General features: G+C 43.9%; 1 protein-coding gene across 5 annotated transcripts in view; it reads left to right on the top strand.

Moving 5' to 3' along the window:
• The window catches only part of LOC131835674 (protein FAM169B-like), an 87,360-nt gene that overhangs the window by 34,599 nt on the left and 29,276 nt on the right, over nucleotides 1-23,485 (top strand). For all 5 annotated transcript variants that reach the window (XM_059180117.1, XM_059180113.1, XM_059180114.1 and 2 more), the window contains exons 4-5: nucleotides 13,027-13,112; nucleotides 19,188-19,365. In XM_059180117.1, the coding sequence (XP_059036100.1) occupies nucleotides 13,027-13,112; nucleotides 19,188-19,365 (264 nt within the window). The remainder of the gene's footprint in view (nucleotides 1-13,026; nucleotides 13,113-19,187; nucleotides 19,366-23,485) is intronic.

Raw genomic sequence — 23,485 nt, 5'->3', positions numbered from 1 at the left:
TCCAGACTTTGGGAGGCGGGGCAAGGTTGGAAGGTCCGAAGGTGGTGGTAGAAGGGTTCCTGGAACTTCTGACACCCAGAAGGGGAACCACTAGGGCAGCTCCTTGTCCTGAGTGTGTCTTAAAGTGAGAGGCCTGGCTTCCTGGCAGGGGGCATGGATGGGGCTTAAACACAGCTCTGCTTAGCAGGACGGGCCTGTCAATCTGACCCAATGAAATGGGGGCTTCTGGATGTGCGGTAAGAAGCAAGCTACTATGGGGGTTGGATGGAGGCAAGGCTTGCAGGCCTGGCGAAATCTGATTTTCAGCACGAGAAGTAATTGCACTTTTTCTGCTTTGAAGCATGAGGACCCCACACATTCACGAATCCTAGTGTCCAGGAACCATCTGGTTATTTGACACTCCACTGGGGTAGCTTCCCATGATCGTGTGGACATTGGAGCTTGGTGTTTTTTTTTTTCTCTAAAGGTTTTATTTATTTATTTGACACACACACACACACACACACAGAGTACAAATAGGGGGAGCAGCAGCGGGAGAGGGAGAAGAAGACTCCCCTCTGAGCAGGGAACCCGACATGGGGCTCCATCCCAGGACCTTGGGATCATGACCTGAGCCAAACAAAGGCAGAGGCTTAACCAACTGAGCCATCCAGGATCGGGGTGTTTGGAGTCTGTGCCTGCCTTTTGGGTAAAGCAAAGATCAACATCAGCCCAGGACAGGCCCCTTGTCCCCCCTTCCACTCTGGTAGAGACCCACTTAAGTAGGTTTGACAGTTAGGGGGAAAAGAGTTCTGGCCAGGGAGGCAGCTTCAGTTTAGAAACCTGCTCTTTCTTGCTGCGAAGGCGACCCCCCAGGTTCGGGAGGACCTGAGTTCACTTAAGCCAGAGGAGCTCCTCGCCTGAAACGGAGGGTTCTGTTTTCCTTGGGCAGCGACGGATGCAGATTGAAAAACTATTCGCAGTGACAGCATCGTGTTTTGGGAACACATGTTGGCTATTGTTTGGGATTTTCTTCTTGATTCCCTGTTAATTTATGGCACTTACTGTGAGTTGGATTTCACCGTAGGGGAAAACAGCATCCCGCAAACAAAGACATGTCATTCTTACCAAGGGACTAATGGTATTTGCAAAACAGGGAAGGTCCAAGGAAAATATTTCTAGTGCCAGGGATGGAGCCATTGTCTGGGGCCGGGGTGCGTCTGGGAGGCATCTGACGGTTTTACCAGTGCACTTTGGGCTGTCTGCACTCTCTCTCTGCCTCCCTTGCCTCGGTCCAGCTTGGTGATTTTAAGATTCCTTTCCTCGATGCGCTAGCTTTGGCGCGGGCTTCTCTCTGCTCCAACACCTTGCAGCCCAGCTGACGTTCAGGGTCCAGGCACCCCTTCTTGTCCCTCTTCCCTGAGTTAAAATCTAGACTCATGAAAACAAAAATTGCTTAAGGCAAGAAAGGCCCGAGAACCACAGGGAAGCCTGTTGCAAACATACCGCAAACCAGATGTTTCTTCCTCCATGGCAGAGAGGCGCCCGAGTTCACGGGGCATCTGGGGAAGTGTTTTCCTTTAAGGAAGACATCTGTATGGAAACGGTCACCCGAGTAATGCGATGTGACAGTTGCTATGTCAACTTGCGTATTTTTCCCCTCCCCTTAAATTATTGACCTGCTCACTCAATGTTGCATAAAAGTCATGCAATGCCTTGGAATGTGTTTATGTGCTGTCCTCTGCCAGAACTTTTCAGCCTTTTTTTTCCCCCCCTACGTGTATTTTGCTTTTGAGAAAATGGCCTGTCACTTTGGTTTAACTGTGTTCTTTTTTTTTTTTTTTTTTTTTGGTCCAACTACATATTTCTTCGATTTGTAACGAGGCAATCAACGGCAGTTAAGACTCCAGGGGAGCCCTCAAGGTGGGGTGAGGGGTGGTCAGCAGGGGACTTAAAGGCCTTTCGGTTGTGATCGAACATGTATGGATGAGGGACCAGTACGTGAACTTGAAGTTAGTGTGAGGAGGTGAGATATATTTTGTGTCAACCCTTTGGTTCCCAGGATGCTACGGGGACAGGGACCTTCTCTGTGGCCCTGCTCAGCCCCGGGCTGTGTATCCAGCTGCCTCCTGGCTGCCCTGACCTCTCTCTAACAGGCATTTCAAACCTGAAACCTTCATGTCTCCATCTTTTTTGTCTTGCCTTTTGCCTGGTCAAGGCACCTGTGTCTCTCACTCAGGCTCCAGAGCCACCTGCCACCCCAGCCTCCCCTGACTCCCCGGCCTTCCTCTTTTCTGCCTTAGACCAGTCCGATTCCCAGGGAATGTGTACTCTCTCCCTGGCAATCCTGGCAGAGACCTTAACCCACTGAGCCACCCAGGCGCCACCCCCCCCCCCCCGCCTTTTATTTAAACTTCAAAATAACTACTTCTGGGACGCTTGGGTGGCTCAGTCATTAAGCGTTTGTCTTCTGCTCAAGTCATGACCCCAGCGTCGTAGAATCGAGTCCCGCATCGGGCTCATTGTTCAGCAGGGAGCCTTCTTCTCCCTCTGCCTGCCTGTGCTCTCTGTCTTTCTCTCACTGACAAATGGATAAATAAAATCTTAAAAACAAACAAACAAACAAACAAACCAAAAAAAACCCCAAAGGGCTAATTCCTCCGACCAGGTCATAATCCAAGTCTTCTTTTTCTAAAACATCACTCTGATTATGTCTCTCATTGGTCAGACCCTTCCAGAGGCTTCCTGTGAAGGTCCTCCCGCAGCCTGGTCCCCACAGCCCCCAGCTGTCAAGCCCCTTCTGGCTCTGGCCCATACTGGCTCTCTCCCCCCGCCCTCCAGAAAGACTGCTGTGGTCCGAAGGTTTGCGTCTCCCCATAAATTCATATGTTGAAATCCAAACCCTGGTGATGGCGTTAGGATGAGGGGTTTGGGGGAGGCGCCCCACCCTCATGAATGGGAATCGTGTCCTTACCCAGGAGACCCCAGAGGCCTCCCCTTCTCCTTCCACCATGCGAGAACCCTGCCTGAGGTTAGCAGCCTGGAACCTGGAGGAGGGAGGGTTCCAGCCAGACGCGGCTCATGCTGGCGTCCCGATCTCAGACTTCCAGAAATGTGAGAACTATGTTTCTGCTGTTGATAAACCTATAAATGTCTATGGTATTTTGTCGTGGCAGCCGAAATGGATGAACATACAGCCCTTGGGAGGGGGTGTGGCTGCCGCTCATGTCTCGGAGGTCATGGTGTGTGTGTGGTCATGGCCTGGTCACCTTTCTTACCCCTGCTGGTGCCAAGTACAGTGCCTGACACTTGTTAGTGCTAAGTAAATGGCAGACCCTGCCCCCTCCTGAAGTGCAAAATGAAATGCTCAGGCATCCATCACGGTAAGGTCTTTCCGTGCTGATCTCTCCTTTCTTGTCACAGTGTCTTGGCTTGTCTCTTCCTCAGCCTTCATTTCTCTCTTTCTGACTCCGTGAGCTTTCATGGGGGTCTGGTCCCCAGCTCTGTCCTCTTGGCTGTCTGTCGATTCCTTCACCTGGAGCACGGGGGCTCTGGAACCAGCAGACCCCATTTGCACCCGGTCCTAGTGCTGCTGTTTGTAGGCACATGACCTTGAGCCAGTTTCCTAGCCCCTCTGAGCCTCACCTGGAACACAAGAATCAGCTGTGGCAAGCAGGAGCTGAGATTCCCGCCCTTGGCATCGTGCCAGACATGTGGTGAGGACCTGCACCTGTGTTTGTGGGAAGCATTACTGTTTTAAACCTGCAGCTGTCCCTTCATGTCCCTTTATTTCCTCCGCTGGCGGCGGTGGTCTCCAGAGTAGGGTCCTGGATTCTTCCCTGACCGGCTTCCTCCCTGCTCCCTGAGCCTTCCAGTCCTTGCCTGGCATGTTGTGTGCCTCACATGTCTGAGGCTCTCTCCCCTACCCCAGCCGGAGTCCCCTTTCCTGCCTCCTTCTTGAGGTCTGCTGCAGGCACCTTCCACCAAGGACTCCTGGCCCCTCAGTGGGGATGCCTGCTTCTTCCTCTCTCAGGTCCTGAGCTGATTTTGGTTTCTTTCTGCTTCATGTCCTGGGCACTGCCTCCTCCTCTGAGCTGTCAGTGTCTTAAGCCTGAGTCTAAGTTTAATTCCTCGAGTGGGTTTATTATGTCCTTTGCACATCCTAGTGACTCAGCATGTGGGTTCAGTGGGGGAACAGATGCTTCAGAGTTGTGACCTTCGCAGGGTCTGTGTACAACGGGGGTGCCGCCTACTGCTGTCCCCTGTGTTGGTGCGGATGAGGAGGGATGACACCCATAATCACAGGGTGCCTCAGTTGTCCGTCCGGACATTGCTAATCCGTCCCAGTGCTCCTTCCTCCTTGCTGACTTGGAATGTGGCCTCAGAATCTTCCTCAGGAAAGCTCCCCTCTGACATGGCCCATCCTTTGAGGAGACAGGTGACAACCAGCTCTCCTTACCCCATGTTATGGAAACATCATATCAGCCTCCCAGCAATGATTTCTTTGTTTATTGATTCATTATGAAGAGCATGTTTAGATAAAAAAAAGGAGTTGGCTCTTTTTAAATTTATTTAATTTCTTTTCAGTGTAACAGAATTCATTGTTTATGCACCACACCCAGTGCTTCATGCAATGCGTGCCCTCCATAATACCCACCACCAGGCTCACCCAACCTCCCTCCCCCGACCCCTTCAAAACCCTCAGATTGTTTTTCAGAGTCTATAGTATCTCACGGTTCACCTCCCCTTCCAATTTCCCTCAACTCCCTTCTCCTCTCCATCTCCCCATGTCCTCCATGTTATTCCTTATGCTCCACAAATAAGTGAAACCATATGATAATTGACTCTCTCTGCTTGACTTATTTCACTCAGCATAATCTCCTCCAGTCCCGTCCATGTTGATACAAAAGCTGGGTATTCATCCTTTCTGATGGAGGCATAATACTCCATAGTGTATATAGACCACATCTTCCTTATCCATTCATCCACTGAAGGGCGTCTTGGTTCTTTCCACAGTTTGGTAACTGTGGCCATGGCTGCTATGAACATTGGGGTACAGATGGCCCTTCTTTTCACTACATCTGTATCTTTGGGGTAAATACCCACTAGTGCAATTGCAGGGTCATAGGGAAGCTCTATTTTTAGTTTCTTAAGGAATCTCCACACTGTACTCCAAAGTGACTGCACTAACTTGCATTCCCACCAACAGTGTAAGAGGGTTCCCTTTTCTCCACATCCCCCTCCAACACTTGTTGTTTACTGTCCTACTAATTTTGGCCATTCTAACTGGTGTAAGGTGGTATCTCAATGTGGTTTTAATTTGAATCTCCCTGATCGCTGGTGATGATGAACATTTTTTCATGTGTGTGATAACCATTTGTATGTCTTCATTGGAGAAGTGTCTGTTCATATCTTCTGCCCATTTTTTGATATGATTATCTGTTTTGTGTGTGTTGAGTTTGAGAAGTTCTTCATAGATCCTGGATATTAGCCTTGTGTCTGTACTGTCATTTGCAAATATCTTCACCCATTCTGTGGGTTGCCTCTTTGTTTTGTTGACTGTTTCCTTTGCTGTGCAGAAGCTTTTGATCTTTTTTTTTTTTTTTAAAGATTTTATTTATTTATTTGACAGACAGAGATCACAAGTAGGCAGAGAAGTAGGCAGAGAGAGAGGAGGAAGCAGGCTACCCGCTGAGCAGAAAGCCTGATGCGGGGCTCGATCCCAGGACCCTGGGATCATTTCCTGAGCCGAAGGCAGAGGCTTAAACCACTGAGCCACCCAGGCACCCCGAAGCTTTTAATCTTGATGAAGTCCCAAAAGTTCATTTTTGCTTTTGTTTCCTTTGCCTTTGGAGACATGTCTTGAAAGAAGTGGCTGTGGCTGATATCGAAGAGATTACTGCCTCTATTCTCTAGGATTCTGATGGATTCCTGTCTCACGTTGAGGTCTTTCATCCATTTTGAATTTATCTTTGTGTATCGTGTAAGAGAATGGTCAAGTTTCATTCCTCTACATATAGCTGTCCAATTTTCCCAGCACCATTTATGGAAGAGACTGTCTTTTTCCCACTGTATATTTTTTCCTGCTTTGTTGAAGATTATTTGACCATAGAGTTGAGGATCCATATCTGGGTTCTCTACTCTGTTCTATGTGTCTGTTTTCATGCCAGTACCATGCTGTCTTGGTGAGCACAGCTTTGTAGTAAAGCTTGAAATCAGGCCGTTTTGTTTTTCTTTTCCAACATTTCCTTAGCAATTCGGGGTCTCTTCTGATAGCTCTTTTAAGAATTCTTAGTAGGCAAGATGAAAGGTTTAAAAGTTTTGGGAGGTACCCCGTGGGTTCAAGTGTATGTCTTAAGCATAATGGAAGGAGAAAAGGATGGAGAAAAGGATCCATCCAAGGATGCCTTGGAAGGAGAAGGATGCTGTGGTCAGCTTCAGACTCCTTAACAGAAAAAGGAGCTGGCATGAGACGATGTGGTGGGTAGAAACCTATATCCTCTTGAAGGAGGAGGCAGGACCGCAGTAGTCAAGTTGGAGGGGAGAAAGACAGACATTTTTGTGCAAACCAGAACAGAAAGTTTGGAATGGGAGTTCCCAGGAAGAGATGGGAATGTTATGAAGCAAGTTTCCATTGTCTCGCTGACAAAAGCCAACAAATAACAAAGGGCTTTTCATCCTTCTTCCAAACCCCAGTGCACCACTTGAAGCAAGTGGAGGAAGTTTCTGGAAACCACTGACAAGCTTCAGACACGTTAGGAAAAGCAGTTTGAGGAAGTGAGCTCTTTCACCTAACCTGTATAATGACCAGGTGAGAGGATATTCTGGTCTCCACTTGACAGGTAGGGGAATTTAGGCTTGGGGAGGGGGTCAAGGTCACATAATCAGTAGTGGAAGAAGCCGGAATTTGAGCCCAATGTGGTTCTGAAGTCTGTAATCTTTTCCCTACACAGACGGATGGGGCCACATCTAAATGCTTTGTGTCATCTTATTTGCTGGCAGTGAAGTCCGTTAGATGGTTACATTTTTTGAGGTGGTGTTTGTGAAGGGTAAGAGGTCTGTGTTTAGCTTCATTTTTATGTGTGTGGGTGTCCAGTTGTTCCAGCACTGTACGTTGGAAAGACTTTCTTTGTTCCATTGTATTGCCTTTGCTCCTTTGTCAAAAGTCAGTTGACAATATTTACTATATAAAACTGACTATATAAAAGTCAGTTTACTATTTTTTTAATTAATATATAATGTATTATTAGCCCCATGAGTATAGGTCTGTGAATTGCCAGGTTTATACTTCACAGCACTCACCATAGCACATACCTTCCCTAGTGTCCATAACCCAATCACCCTCTCCCTACCCACCTCCCTGTGGTAACCCTCAGTTTGTTTTATGATTACGAGTCTCTTATGGTTTGTTTCCCTCCTGATCCCATCGTGTTTTGTTTATTCCTTTCCTACCCCCCAAACCCTTGACGTTGCCTCTCAACTTCCTCATATCAGGGAGATCATATGATAATTGTCTTTCCCTGATTGACTTATTTCACTCAGCATAATACCCTCTAGTTCCACCCACAATGTTGCAAATGGCAAGATTCATTTCTTTTGATGGCTGCATAGTATTCCATTGTATATATACCACATCTTCTTTATCCATTCATCTGTTGATGGACATCTAGGTTCTTTCCATAGTTTGCTATTGTGAACATTACTGCTATAAACATTTGGGTGCACGTGCCCCTTCAGATCACTACATTTGCATCTTTAGGGTAAATGCTCAGTAGTGTGATTGCTGGGTCATATTTTCAACTTTTTGAGGAACCTCCATGCTGTTTTCCAGAGTGGTTGCACCAGCTTGCATTCCTACCAACAGTGTAGGAGGGTTCCCCTTTCTCTGTATCCTCGCTGGCATCTGTCATTCCCTGACATGTTAATTTTAGCCATTCTTGACTGGGTGTGAGGTGGTATCTCATTGTGGTTTTGATTTGTATTTCCCTGATGCCGAGTGATGTGGAGTACTTTTTCATGTGTCTGTTGGTCATCTGGATGTCTTCTTTGCAGAAATGTCTGTTTGTGTCCTCTGCCCATTTCTTGATTGGATTATTTATTCTTTGGGTGATGAGTTTGATAAATTCTTTATAGATTTTGGATACTAGCCCTTTATCTGATATGTCCTTTGCAAATACCTTCTCCCATTCTGTCTGTTGTCTTTCGGTTTTATTAACTGTTTCCTCTGCTGTGCAAAAGCTTTTGATCTCGATGAAGTCCCAATAGTTCATTCTTGTGGGCTCTTCATTCTGTTCCATTGATCTTTTTGTCTCTTCTTTCACCAAACCACACTGTCTTGATTATTGTAGCTTTATAGTAAGTCTTGAAGTTGGGTAGTGTCATTCCTCCAAATTTGTTCTCTTTCAATCTCATGTTGGCTATCCTGTGTCTTTTGCCTCTCTGTATAAACTTTAGGATCAGTGTGTTGATATCCACAAAATAACTTGTTGGGATTTTGATTGGGATGGCATTGAATCTATAGAACCAACTGGAAAGAACTGACATCTTGACAATATTGAGTCATCATATCCATGAACATAGACTATCTCTTTATTTGTTCTTTGACTTTGTTTTTCAGTGTTTTGTGATTTTTCTTGTAGATCTTGTACACATTTTGTTAGATTTATACCAAAGTATTTCATTTTTGGGGGTGCTAATGTGAATAGTGTTGTGTTTTTTAATTTCAAATTCTGCTTGTTCATGACTGGTATATAGGAAAGCAGTTGGCTTTTGTATATTAGCTTTGTATTCTGAAACCTCCTTGTAATCAAAGTTTGCAACCGCATCTTTCCATTGTGTAGACCTCATTCTAGCTATCCCTGTTGTTGTGATGCCCTGAGTGTGACCTTGGACTTGTAGGGCTCTGTACCTCTGCTCACAGGTTACCCTGCTGGTATTGCCCTTGTCTGTCATCTCTGCCTGTTGAAACCTCACCCATTGATCCAGAACCCAAGCTGTCTGAAATCCCTGGGGATGCTTTTCCAGTACCCTTCCACAGAATTGCCTGTCCTCTGGGTCCTGGTGACACATTGGTTCCCATCTCGAGTTTAGCACCTTTCATGTCCCCAGCCTGTACTGGAGCAACTTGATTGTTGTTTGTTCTCTTCCTCTGCAGCTCGCCACCCCCCAGGGGCAAGGATGGGGACTGACTCATCCGCTGCTGGGGTCCTGGGATAGACAGCACTGTTCACAGGTTCAGGGACTCGGCCACGGGTAGCTGGATAGAGTTGATCATGCTGAGCTTCAGAGAAGCCGGACCACTGGGACTTAGCCTTAGGCAACCTCACTGTCTTAACTTGTTTGGGAAACTTTGGAGTGTCACAGAGGAGACTCCATCACTGACATTTCTCTGTCATCCACATCGCCTGTCACTCAGGGGGTAGGGAAATTAAATTCACGCAGCGAGGCTGGCTTTTAACTCTTAGTGCCCTGTTGACTGTTGTCACCACTGTCACAGCCTTCTGTGAGCATCCAGTCTCTGCTCTGGCTCTAGATGGGAGAGAGCCTAAAGGAGACTGAGCATTTTTTTTTTTTTTTAAAACCACAGATGCGTGGCTTCTACTTTCTAACTCTTGGAACTAGTTGGCTTCAGGGTCTCTGTGGTGCCCTGAGGCTGGCCCTACAGTGCTTGTCAGAGTCCCCAGAATCTGTCCTTTGTCCTCGCTGAGCTGGATACAGCCTCTCTCCCAGGACTCTGCTACCGTTCTCTCCTACCGTTTCCTCTTGACTGGGTATTATGCTTCTCCAATCAAAAGCTGCTGGTTTCCAGAAGGCTGATTCTGGTTTCCTTTCTTTTTTTTTTTTCTTTTAAGACTTGTTTTGGAGGACAATTTATTTTAGGCCTGTTAAATTTGATTTAACTTCCCCTTCGCTGTTATATATCCTTACCAGCTTCAGATACATTTTGAAAAAACAAAAACAAAAACAAAAACAAAAAAAAACCAAAAACCAGTTCAATCTACTTTGTGACAACTTGTGTGACTAATTAATGCTCTGCAGAACACCATGAAACTTGCAAGGCACCACACAAATGCCAAATCGTAACATGTGTCCTATTTGAAACTGTCTTAGCAAATTGAACATCTGTATTATAGTAATAGACTGTATTAGTAAATGGAACATCTTTTATTGATTCACCTTGTTAAGCAGGAAAATAATCCTTATGGCTTTATAAACCTCCTGTAAGTTCTAGTAGGTGCCATTTCGAACATGAATTTAATTGAATAAATGAAGGCAGGTGTCAGGCATTTAATTGGCCCTTCTCTCTCAGCCAGCTCAATCAGCTTTGGAACTATTGTTGATGATGTAATTTACCAGTGAGATGAAACTGACATGTCTTTGGGGAAGAGAGGCTGGCTGGGCAGAGTTCACACTTAATCACTGACTGATGTCGTTGTAACCTGGTCTTCACAGAATTTTCTACGAAAGTTCCTCAAGGAGCAGACAGAAATAGGGAAGAAAGTGGTAGCAAACTTTACCTCATTGGCCCACAAAATTAGTTGAAAAGTCTTGAGCCTTATATAAGTATTCAAGTAACTCTTGTTTTCTGTTCCATGTTATTTTCCTACACATCTTCAGCTAAAATGATTGGACTGGGAAGGTGCATCTTTTCATCATATGGCTCAGGCTCAGATGTGTGGCTTGAGAAGTTGGTGTAAAAATGACAATTTTTATAAGAGCGGGTGGAAAAAAGATACCAGAAGAGAAATTGTGGTACATCCAGACAATGGAATATTTTTCAGTGCTAAAAAGATTTTTGAGATCTCTAGCCAGGCAAAGACAGGGAGGAAACTTAACGGTATATTACTAAGTGAAAGAAGACAATCTGAAAAGACCGTAAGATTCCAATTAAATGACATTTTGGAAAAGGCAAAAGTATAGAGACCAAAAAAAAAAAGTCAGTGGTTCCCAGGGGTGGAGTGGGCGGTGAGAGCAGGGGTTTAATAGATGGAGACCAGAGGACTTTTAGGGCAGTGAAAATTACTATGCATATGATAATCTTCCATAATGATAGATGCATGTCATTGCATATTTGCTCAAACCCATAGAATGTAGAACAAGAATGGACTGTAATGCAGATTATGGGCTTTGACTCTGATGTGTCCGTGTAGGTTCATCTTTTAACAAATGTCCCCACTCTGGGGCAGATGCTGACACTGTGGGACGTGATATGTACGGGCATGTGGGAAGTCTCTGTACCTTCCTTTCAGTGAACCTAAAACTGCTGTAAAAAATGATCTTAATTAAATAAAAACAAACATGCAAGAAAACAACCAAAGTAACTTTGCTGTTTATTAAAGCATGTAACTGGACTTTGAAAAGAAAATGTGATTCTTTTCCATTAATGGAATCCCTAAGCAAGGACAGGAAGGCTGCCCAGCTGAGAGGCAAGACGCAGAGGCTATGACTGGATTTGCCTTTGGAGTGGCCACTCGGCAAGGATGGATCAGAGGGGGAGACTGAGTCAGGGGACCAGGTGAGGTACTATCCCAGTCTTCTGTGGTTGGTGACAGGACCCTGCTGGCATCTGGGGCTGGGGAGGAGGGGACAGAGCTCATCGCGAGGCAGCAGGTGGAGCTGGTTGATTTGGTGGCAGCGGTGTGGGTGGGGCTGGGGGAAAGAGGGGACAGCTGACATTTATCAGCTGTCACCGAGCGCGTTTGGCACACCGGGCTCTGTGGCGGGTGTTTCACACCCCATCTTCATCGGAACTTGTCAGCCATCTCGGGTGATCAGTTTGGGCAACACTGATGAGGAGCCTGGGGCTTTGTGTGGTTGCGGTTTTTCCAAGGTCATCTCTACCATAGCAGGACTGATGCCCAAACATGGAATGGGCAGAATCCAGAAGCTTCAGGGGCTGTCTAGACTGGGATGGGGCAGAAGTGGGGGGAGAAGGTATCTCTCTTCCTTCTGCAGGAGAGCCTCCTTATTCAAAGTCACCCCCAACCCCTGCATGGTTCACACCATTTCCTAACCCCTCACTCATTTCTGGCCTCTGCGAGAGAGCACTGCACTTGCAGTCCATGGCTTGGGGGTGGACCCACCTCAGGCCCCCCTTGCTGGCTGCCTTCAAGCTACTTTTGCTGCTCAGCGTGCCAGTGTCCTCCTCAGAAAAACACAGGCGGCAGTTTCACTGTGAAAAGGGAAAAAAATCATGGAAAAGAAGACAGTGCCAGGCCTAGTGCAGAGAGCGGTAAGATTTTGTGCTCATGGGGCACCTGGGTGGCTCAGTTGCTTAAGAGTCTGCCTTCAGCTCCTCTCATGATTTCAGGGTCGTGGGATCGAGCCCTGTGTCAGGCTCCCTGCTCAGCAGGGGAGTCTGCTTCTCGCTCTCCCTCTGCCCCTCCCCCTGCTCATGCTTTCTCTCAATCAAATAAATAAAATCTTAAAAAAAAATTAGAAGATTCTGTGCTCAATGCCCTTTGATAATGTTGGATTTGACTGCATGGGGAGTTCTGAGTTGTGGCATGTAACTGGACTTTGAAAAGAAAATGTGATTCTTTTCCATCAATTTTTAAAAAAGATTTTGTTTATTTGATAGACAAGCGAGGGCAGGAACACAAGTGGGGGTAGGGGGAGAGGGAGAAGCAAGATTCCCACTGAGCAAGGAGCCTGATGGGGGGGCTTAATCCCAGGACCCTGGGACCATGACCCAAGCCAAAGACAGACTCACGCTTAACGACTGAGCCCCCCAGGCATCCCTCTTTTCCGTTGAATTTTTCCGTGTTGGTGTGTAGCACTTTTTGCCCAGTCTCATCCGGAGATGCACTTAGTTTTGGAGGCGGCAGCAGGCCATCTGTGAAGACCTCAGTGAAGTCCTCTTTGGGTGAGAGTGGCCACTTGGTCCTGGTCAGTGCTCTCAGAGAACTAAGCTCTAGAAACATCACCTTCTTTGCCCACACGTACTTTGCACCTTGACAGCGGCTGCACTCCGTTGAACCTGCCCCGCGGTGGCCTTGGCTGGCTGGCTCTGCGCTCCTCTTCATTTTCTTTTGGTTTTCTCCCTAGTGGTGGCTGTGTACATAAAGGAGTCCTGGTGGCCCACCGAAGACGTCCTACGGACCTCTGATCCTGCCAGAGAAGGTCTCTTGAAGGTGAGGTGGTGTAGACTGGAACAGATATTGCGAAACAGGTTTTAAAGTCAGTGTGTTGATTATCATGTTAATGATCGAAAGCACTTGGCCTCTGTGGACTCATCTTCCAGGGCTGCAAGAAACAAAGTTTCACAGATGGGGTGGGGCGCGGTGTGGGGGGGCAGCGCTGAAACAACAGAAAGGTGTTGTCTCCCAGCCTCTGAGACTATGCCTGAAATCAGGGTTCCTTCTGAGGGCCATGAGGGAGACTCTGTTCCAGGCCTATGTCCTGGCTGCTGGTGGCCTCAGGAGTTCCTTGGCCTGGAGATGGCCTTCTCCCCGTGTCTTCACATCATCTTCCCTCAGTGTGGGTCTCCCTCTGTCCAGATCCCCCCTTTCTATATAAACAGTCATTTTGGATTAGGACCCCCCCATGACCTCATCATCACTTCATCATCTGTAGAGACTATTTCTAAATAAGTCACATCCCCAAGTACTGGATATTAGGTCTTGGAACATCTTTCCAGGGGATGCAAGTCAATCTAGAATGCCCTGCCAGTAAGGAAAATAGTAATAAAAGGCTGTATGCTGCAGACATCTGGCTATTGGCAGATCTCTCTTACCTTCCTGAGTGGCCTCTTGTGTCTTCATTTTAAAACTAAATCCCCTTCATCTCTCTAGTGTGTAGGAAAATTTTTGCTTATTGTGTCCAAGTATTATTTTTTTGGTACTCACTCTGAGTCAGACATTGTGTTAGGTACTCGCCTATGTCCTCAGACTCTTTACAGGGATTATCTAATTTTAGAATCCTCAAGGTACTGTTTTGCAGATGAAGAAATTGAGGCTGAACCACACAGCTAGTGAGTGATTGGGTTGGACACAAACTCCAGTCTCTGTGATGTCAGGCCTGAAGGTCTTGGATGGGCTGTGGCTTTATGGAGCAGTTGTAAAGCCAAGACCTAGGATGGTAGGGGTGAGGGCAGGTGCCACAGCAGCTCCTCAGAGTCCCTGTGACGTCTGCTCCACTGCAGATTTGATGATAAAGGTAGTAGCTAGTGTAGAATTTAGACTATTTGCCTCATGTCTGCCCATTTTCATTTGATTGACATATTTATCTTAATTCCATAGGTGCTTCTTGGCAGTCTTAAAATGGTGGATCTGTCTGTAGTGGTATGGAATTCCACTTGACCTCCCTTATTGGGACCTACAAATACTGAATGAATGACCAGTATTCTTCTGGGTCTGGTTTAGAGAAGGATTTGATAATACAGTTTTTTCCTCCTCGCTTGAATGAATAAAAAAAAACAACAACCAAATTCAGTTTTATTTTCCCTCAAACAACAACTTTATTGAGATACAATTCATGTCCTATAAATTTCACCCTTTCAGTGATTTTCAGTATTTGCACAGAGTTGTGCCCCAGTCACCACTCTTGAATTCTAGAATGTTTTCATCATCCCCAAAAGAAACCCCTTACCCATCAGCAGTCACCCCTCATTTCTCTCTTTGCCCAGCCCCTGGCAAGGAGTCTGCCTGTGTGAATTTGTTTTTCCTGGACATTTCCAGCCCTAGAATCATATAATATGTAGCCTTTTGTGTCTAGCTTCTCTCACTGATCATAATGTCTTCGACATTCACCCACACTGTAGTGTGTGTTAGAGCCGCATTCCTTTCTATGGCTGGATCATTTCCCACTGCATGACTCGAGCATGTGTGCTTATCTGTATATATGTTGATGGACACGTGTTGTTTCTACCTTTTGGCCATTACGAATAATGGCACCATGAACATTTGTGTACAAGTTTTTGGGAGCACATGTATTTTCAATTCTCTTGGGTATATACCCAGGAGCGGAGTTGCTGGTCACGTGGTAATTCTCTATATAACTTGTTGAGGAGCCACTAACTATTTTCCACAGCAGGTGTACCACGAATAGTCCCATTGGTAACCTCTGATGGCTTCCATCTCTCCATGTCCATCCTGGCACTTGTTTATTGTCTGTTTTTGTATGCTCTCCATCCGACTGGGTGGGAAGTGGTATCTCACTGTGGTCTTAAGCCACATTGCTCTGATGGCCAAAGCTGTGACGCATTTTTTCATGTACTTATTGGCCATTCATACATCCCCTTTGGGAAAATATCTATTGAAATCCTTGGCCCACTTTTTAATTGGGTTACTTGACGTCTGACCATTGAGTTACAAACATTTTTCATATATTCTGGATGCGAGTCCTTATTTCACACATTGCCTTTTTTGATTGGCAAATATTGTTTTCCCGTCTGTGGGTTGTCTTTTGCATGCCTGTTCCCCCTCCCCAGCTTTACCGAGATATATCTGACATAAACATTGTGTGAATTTGAGGCACAGGAGGTGTTGATCTGGTGTACTTACATATTGCCAAATGATGGACACCGTGGTGTTGGCTGATACCAGCTTTGTATTACATAATTACCATTTTTTTGTGTGTGTGATGAGAACATTTAAGATCTACTGTCTTAGCAACTTTAATATAATACAGTATTATTAGCTATAATTACCCTGCTGTATATTAGATTCCCAGAACTTATTCATCTTATAATTGGAAGTTTGTACCTTTTGACCGACATCTCTTTTCTCCTACCCACAGCCCGTGGTAACCACCATTCTATTCTCTGTTGGGATGAGTTGGGCTTTGTTAAGATTTCATGTGCACGTGAGATCACGCAGGATTTGTCTTTGTCTGACTTACTTCACTTTGTATAATGCCCTCTAGTTACATCCGTATTGTTGCAAACAGCAGGATATTTTCAGGTCTGGTTTTAATTGACTCGGTAGATACTGTTTTGAAAAGTTTCCCCCTCCCCACCCCGACGCCAGCAGATTTAACTATGGCTTGAGGTTCAGCCAGTGAATGTGAGGTACCCAGTGGGGAGGCCTGGCCTATTTGTCTTGCTGTTCCGGACCCTTCTGCCAGAGATATTTATTGGTTGGGTGTTTTGAATGCCAGGAGAAGTCTAACGTGCTCTTTAAATAATTCTTTAATATTTTATTTTATTTATTTTATTTTTTTTCAGAACAAGAGTATTCACTTGTTCCATGTTTCAATTCCTCTGTGTTTAGATGAGGGAAACCCCACATTTTCTGAAAAAATGTGGCCTATGTTGTGAACAGAAGAAACTTGGATGTTACCTGCTCTTAATGAACCGTGTTGTAAAGATCGACATACCCCAACCATCCCCCAAGATTTTGGGGTCTTGACTTTTTTTTTCCCTTTCAATTATATTTTGTTTCTTAGCCAACTATTCTTCATAAATTACAAAAAAAAAATGCTTAATGTTCTTTCTGTTAACATAATTAGTGGTCCTAATTGAGGGATTAGAACTGGATCTCGGCTTTGTGTTTCCAGAAATGTTTCTAAGTCAGATTCACACACATTTCTCCCCCCGCCCCCCATAATGAAATTGGATAAATTCAATGCATTTTCTTTTCTCCTTTTTCTCCTGCCAGTTTTTGATTGGATATTTCCCTTCTGCCAGATGCAATCTGCTTTTCTCTTCTGGCTTTTCTCTGAACTTTTTGGTTTTATAAGTTGAAGAATATAACCTCACACATCACCCCACTCAGGTTTTGTGACCAGCTAGTGATTCTTCAAAGTCTGAACTGGGTTTGGCTGCTCTTGTCTGAGATACAAAATTGCGGCAGCTTCTTAGAGCTAAGCTGGTGTGGTTTTCACAAAGCTTTTCCTCATTTAAGATTTGGCTCCAGAGGAAGGTGAACTATTTTACATTCTGGACCAATTAATAGATTTATTGGCATTGAACCCTTCGTGCTATTTGTAAGGGGGGACAGCAAGCTGCCTTATTTTTTGTTATTGGAGCATTTGAAAACAAATTTTTTTTTTTTTAACCCATCCTTCCCCAAAACAAGTGTTTTAAGGATGCCTCAGACAATCTTTTCCCTTGATCAGTGGGAGAAATGGAGGCTCAGAAAGTTGGGCATTGCTAAAGATCTCCCAGCAAAGCTAGGCTGAGAAGTCATGGTCACAAATGATGATGATAATGATAAAAATGTGAGGAATAAGTATTCAATATAAAACAAAGTGTAGATATTTATATTAATGTTCCCTTTTCCAAAGCCTTAGTTGTAATGGATGAAGATGCTGGTGGCAACCAGGGGTTGGGACCAGCCTGGGACCTGGAAGGCCCTGGTCTGTTGTTTTGAGCCTGATGCCTCGGACAGAGCCCTTGTCTAGGGGTCCTAAGTCCTCTTTGGAATGAGACAGGGAAATCAATAAATGTGATCACTTACCCTCCTTGGATTTTTGTTTCCTTACCTATAAATCAGGACCTCCCCAGCGGGTGGGAGACTTGAATGCTAGCTTCTGGGTGGGGGTCACGGCCCATTCAATGGCATTGCTGATCCCATGGTGCTGCATAGGATGGGGGACAAATACCCCCACACGTAGGCTGTCACATAGTCTTGTCAGAGTAAAATATTGTCCGGTCACACATGTCTTGCCAGAGGAAAATCTAATAAAACGATGCTGTCCCTTGATCAATAGCTGATTGGGTTCATGTCAAGAATCACATTTAGTGCTGGCTTGTGGTTGTCCAGAGGAGTGCATGTAGGACTCTGTGACCTTATCCAAGCTGAGCCACATATAGTGGGATTGATTAGTTATGTCTGCTGTGGGTGCAGAAGCTGAGATCTCTGTTTTTGCTATGTATTTGCCACCCGGGTGCTCTCCAAATGCAGAAAAAAATTTTTTTTAAAGATTTTATTTATTTGTTTGACAACATAAACACAAGTAGAGATCACAAGTAGGCAGAGAGGCAGGCAGAGAGAGAGGAAGGGAAGCAGGCTCCCTGCTGAGCAGAGAGCCCAATGCAGGGGTTTGATCCCAGGACCCTGGGACCATGACCTGAGCTGAAGGCAGAGGCTTTAACCTACTGAGCCATCCAGGTGCCCCCAAATGCAGAAAATCTTAACAGACAGGACCATGAAGTCATTTTGACTTTTTTTTTTAAGATTATTTATTTATTTATTTGACAGATAAAGATCACAAGCAGGCAGAGAGGCAGGCAGAGAGAGACTGAAGAGGAAGCAGACTCCCTGCTGAGCAGAGAGCCCAATGTGGGGCTCAATCCCAGGACCCTGGGATCATGACTGGAGCCAAAGGCAGAAGCTTTAACCCACTGAGCCACCCAGGCGCTCCTCATTTAGACTTGTTAATGCTAAAACTCTGTGGGCCTGGCCTTGACCACATACTTTCTTCATCTGCCATGACATTGTGGTGGGCAAGAAGTGGTTTCATTTGATGGCCTTGATTCTTGGTAGTTCTCTGGGATTGGGACTGTAGCATGTGCTCCAAATCTAACATGTGATAAGCCATCGAAAAATCACGTTTCTGATGTAGCCATTGATCCCCTTAGTTCTTCTTCTTCTGTTTTTTTTTAATTCCCCCCAATTCCTTGCCCACCTTCTGAAGGCCAGAATTCTGGGGCTGTTATTAAAAATGGTGGGGGCGCCTGGGTGGTTCAGTGGGTTAAGCCTCTGCCTTCGGCTCAGGTCAAGATCCCAGGGTCCTGGGATGGAGCCCCTCATGGGGGTTTCTGGTCAGCAGGGAGCCTGTTTCCCCTTCTCTCTGCCTGCCTCTCTGCCTACTTGTGATCTCTGTCTCTCAAATAAATAAATAAAATCTTAAAAAAAAAGGTGGATGGGTTTATTTCTAGACACATCCAGGGATCTGCTGAAATGTCTTGCCTGACCCCCCTGGAGGTTACTTCCTGTTTTGTTGACCTGCAGTGGACTTTTTTTTGTCTACTTATGTCCATTACACATAGGTAGCCTTGGGGAACAGGGAGGCCCCTCTGGGCCTGCCCCTCACTCCTGGAGGCTGATGGGTGTGAAAGGTCAGGGTTGTGAAAACCTTGGTGAGAAACTGTGAGTCACATTTTGGCTCTTGAGCACGGGGGGAATCATGTGATGGTGGCGCACACACCTGGCCCCGATGTGTGGGTTGATTCCAAGTGCAAAATTTATCGTGTGTGATTTTCCTCTCTCACTTGCTTGTTCTTCCTTTGTTTCTTCTTCTTCTTCTTCTTTTCCCCTTCAAAGGTTCAGTCATTTGGGGAAAGGATTGTGCTTTTCATTCTAAATGTCGTTATTTTTGGAAGACTGGAGAGAAATTTGGATGACCGAGACATGTTTTTTTTACCTCACTCTGTGAAGGAGCAAGCAAAGATTCTGTGGCGGGATGGGTCCGCTGTTGGATTTTACACGACCAAAAGGAAAGGTAAGGGACACTCGGCCCTGGGGAGGGGGCAGAGGATGGGGTGGGGAGGCCCCCTAGATGTCTGCCTGCGTCGGAGGACTCCCTCAGCACATGTGTTCCTTGGAGAGAGTCTTCTGGCTCAGAAAGTGTCACTAATTCAGCCGTCCTGTAAATAAACCCAAGGTATGGATTTCATTTTCTCATTTCTCATTGTACTGGCAAATAGGGTGAAAAACGTGTCCTTTTGATTCCCAGGCAGTGCCATGTCCCTCATAAATGCTTATTGCTGCTAATAGTGTAAAATGACTCTGCAAAGCACGACACTCTTCATTTCTTTTCTTTAAGGCTACCCATTAGCTGTCAGGAAAAATACCATTGCTAATAGCTGACATGTGGCGCAAAAGCACACGGGATGCCAAGATTTATAGACATTACCTCAGAGGAGGGGGAGGTTGGCCATGATAACCAGGTCGGGGTGAAACACTGGGACTTATTTTTAGGGGCTCTGATGAGAAGTGAGTGTGATCCTAGGACCATTTTGCCTCGGGGATTGGTCTGTTTCTTTATTTTTTTTTTTAATTTTATTTTTTTTAAGGATTTTTTTTTTTAAAGATTTTATTTATTTATCAGAGAGAGAGTGGGAGAGAGCAAGCACAGGCAGACAGAATGGCAGGCAGAGGCAGAGGGAGAAGCAGGCTCCCCGCTGAGCAAGGAGCCCGATGTGGGACTCGATCCCAGGACGCTGGGTTCATGACCTGTGTGCTTAACCAACTGAGCCACCCAGGCGTCCCTGGTCTGTTTCTTTAAAGTCGTTTTCTTTAATACTTTATTGAATTTTTTAAAGGCTGTCAACATCTCTACTCCAAGCGGACCCAGCCCTGTCCTTCAGTTCTTACGAAGTCCTAAATTTTAGCAAGAATAGTCTCCCTGAGAACCACCATGGACATGCTGTTCTCCTGGGTTACGTGTTTTTCTCGGGGCTCAGAAGACTGACTGTGCTGTTGAACGTTGTTCATACTATGTGTTTGTTCCACCTGTCCAGGATGGAACAAATCCACTTCTCTCCCTCCCCACTCCTGGTCAAACCCCCCGGCCCCTGCCGCGTGAGATGACCAGTTTCCCATGCAAGTAGTTCCATTAGTTAACTACTTGTCAAGGTCAGTCCAGACACTCAAGTAGAGAGGTTGGTTGTGGCCTCCTCCTTTTTCCCTAGGCTGACCCAGAACTCAAAGTGGAAGGAAGACCTTAAAAGATTGTCAAGCTAAGGTAGACCAGACTAGGTGCTTGATTTCTGTTTCTTCTTCATTTTTGATGAATTCCACGAACGTGGTGGAAAGTTCTCTGAAGCTGCTTATTGGGTCACGTCATTTCATCCATGAACTGATTTTTTTTGTTGTTTTTAAGTGGCAATTGACTTTTAGTTACTCAACAGTTTATTTCATTTAAAAAGTACCAAACCAGTATAAAATTAATGAAAATATATGCTTCAGGTATATGTTGCCAATGAAAACATTTTTTTTTTTTTTTTACTGCCTTTTGCTGGATTAGCTTATTTTTGGAGAGACAGAATAAAAATATTTCTGTTAGAATAATTGCATACATATTGCTACCAGGAAAGTATGAGAGTTGTAGCCACTCTACATCCTTGCCAGTACTTGATATTGTGAGTCTTTTTAATTTTACCTCTTCTACAAGGGGGGAAGTAGGATTTAATTTTGGTTTTAATTTGCATTTCCCTAATTGCAAATGATATTGATTATGTTTTCACGTGTTTTGTTGATGGTCACTTATCTTCTTAACACTTAAGTGTTAAGTTAATACTTAAGTGTCCGTTAAATATTTTGACCCATATTTTATTGGGTTTTTGCTTATTGCAGTTTCTTCATATTGTTATAGGTGTCAGTTCTTTCTTTTTTTTTTTTTTTAAAGATTTTATTTATTTATTTGACAGAGATCACAAGTAGGCAGAGAGGCAGGCAGAGGCAGAGAGAGGGGGAAAAAGCAGCCTCCCTGCTGAGCAGAGAGCTCTATGCGATGCAGGGCTTCATCCCAAGACCCTGGGATCATGACCTGAGCCAAAGGCAGTGGCTTTAACCCACTGAGCCACCCAGGTGCCCCTAGGTGTCAGTTCTTTATCAGATATAAATTTGGAAAACATTTTCATTTTGGCACGACAGTATTTCTCAGAGAGCAAACGTTTGAAATTTTGATGGAATCTATTTGATCAGTTTAACCAATTTTCATTATTATTTTGTTCAGAATGTTTTCTAAATTTACTTTATGATTTTTATGAGTGTTTTAAAGTGAGTTTTAAATTTCCAGGTATTCCAAATGTTTTACTTATTGATTTACCTTTCATTTCTTTTTTTTTTTTTTTAAAGATTGTATTTATTTATTTGACAGAAAGAGATTACAAGTAGGCAGAGAGGCAGGCAGAGAGAGGGGGAAGCAGGCTCCCTGCTGAGCAGAGAGCCTGATGTGGGCCTTGATCCCAGGACCCCAGAATCATGACCTGAGCTGAAGGCAGAGGCTCAACCCAGTGAGCCACCCAGGTGCCCCTTATTTTTGATTTCTAACTTAATTCCTTTGCAGTAAAAGAATGTAGTCTATTTTACTATTTTAAATATTAATATTTAAATTTTTAAATATTCTAAACATTACTTTTATTAATATAAGGTTAATTTATATGCATTTATAATATAAAAATTATTTCATATATAAATAGATATTATAATTTAGAATATAAATTTATATTTATATAAATATAATTAATATAAATATAAATTTAACAATTTAAAAATATTTTGAATTTTTTTTATATTTTAAGAATTATTGAGAATTGTTGATGGCCCATTATATGGTCTGTATTGGTAGACATTCCCTGTAGACTTGAAGGAATGTGTATATTCTGCAGGTATTGGGTTTAGTGTTCTGGAAATATCATTTGGCATAAGGTAATTAATAATGTTGTTTAGATTTTCTACATTCTTACTGATTATTTTTGCCTAGTTCTAACAATTTTAGTTTTGTTAGTTTTTACTTTATGTGTTTTAAAGCTTTGTTATCAGTCACATCTATATTTATGATTGTTATACCTACCTGATATATTGGTCATTTTATCATTATGAAGTTCCCAGTTGTCTTCAGTAATATTTCTTATTATGAGGTCTGTTTTGTTTGATATTAATATATATAGACCCATCATTTTTCTTATGCTTATGATTTGTATGGAATATATTTTTGTACTGTAGCTTGTTGCCTTTTACTTTTAGTCTGTTCATGTCTATTATTTGAATCATATATTGTGTTGACAGCATATAGCTGGTATGGGATCCTATTTATTTATTTACTTTTAGATTTTATTTATTTATTTGTCAGAGAGAGAGAGAGAGAGAAAGAGTGTGCACACAAGCAGGGGGAGTGGCAGGGAGTGATAGAATCAGGCTCCCCACTGAACAAGGAGACCGATGCAGGACTCAATCCCAGGAAACTGGGACCTGAGCAGAAGACAGACATTTAACTGACTGAACCACACAAGCATCCCTGGGTCTTGGATTTTAAACCTAATCTTAAAAATGTCTGTCTTTTGAATTGAGTGTTAGTCCACTTACATTTAGTTATTGATATGAGTACACTGAGGTCTTCTCATTTGCAATTTGGTTTGTGTCTTCTGTTTTTCTTTGGTTCCTCGGTCCCTCCTTTATAACTTCCTTTATTTTAATCAGATATTTTTTAGTATTTCATTTTAATTTCTCTATTGGCTTTCTAGTTCTATATTTTGCATTTTTAGTTTTTACTCTGGGGATCACGTATGCATCTTAAACTTTTCCAGATTTACTTACAGTTAATATTGAATTACTTCAGGTGAAATATAGAAATCTTTTAATAGTGTATTTTTGTTTATCCCTTATTTACATAGTGCTATTGTTATATATTAGATCTGTTCTGTTATACACCTATCTTTATTGATTTATAATTTTTAATTTAGTAGTCATATCTTTTAAAATAAATAAAATAAGCATAGCTAAAATCTTTCTACATACTCACCTTTAAAAAAATTTTAATATAGGTCCCACTTGCCATCCAGTGTCATTTTTCCTTTAGGCTAAAATACTTCCTTTAAAATTTGCTGTAGTGTGGC

The sequence above is a fragment of the Mustela lutreola genome, chromosome 7 (genome assembly GCF_030435805.1).
Source record: "Mustela lutreola isolate mMusLut2 chromosome 7, mMusLut2.pri, whole genome shotgun sequence".
Lineage (NCBI taxonomy): Eukaryota > Metazoa > Chordata > Mammalia > Carnivora > Mustelidae > Mustela > Mustela lutreola.
The sequence above is the reverse complement of the archived record's forward strand: the minus strand, read 5'-3'. Positions and strand labels throughout refer to the sequence as shown.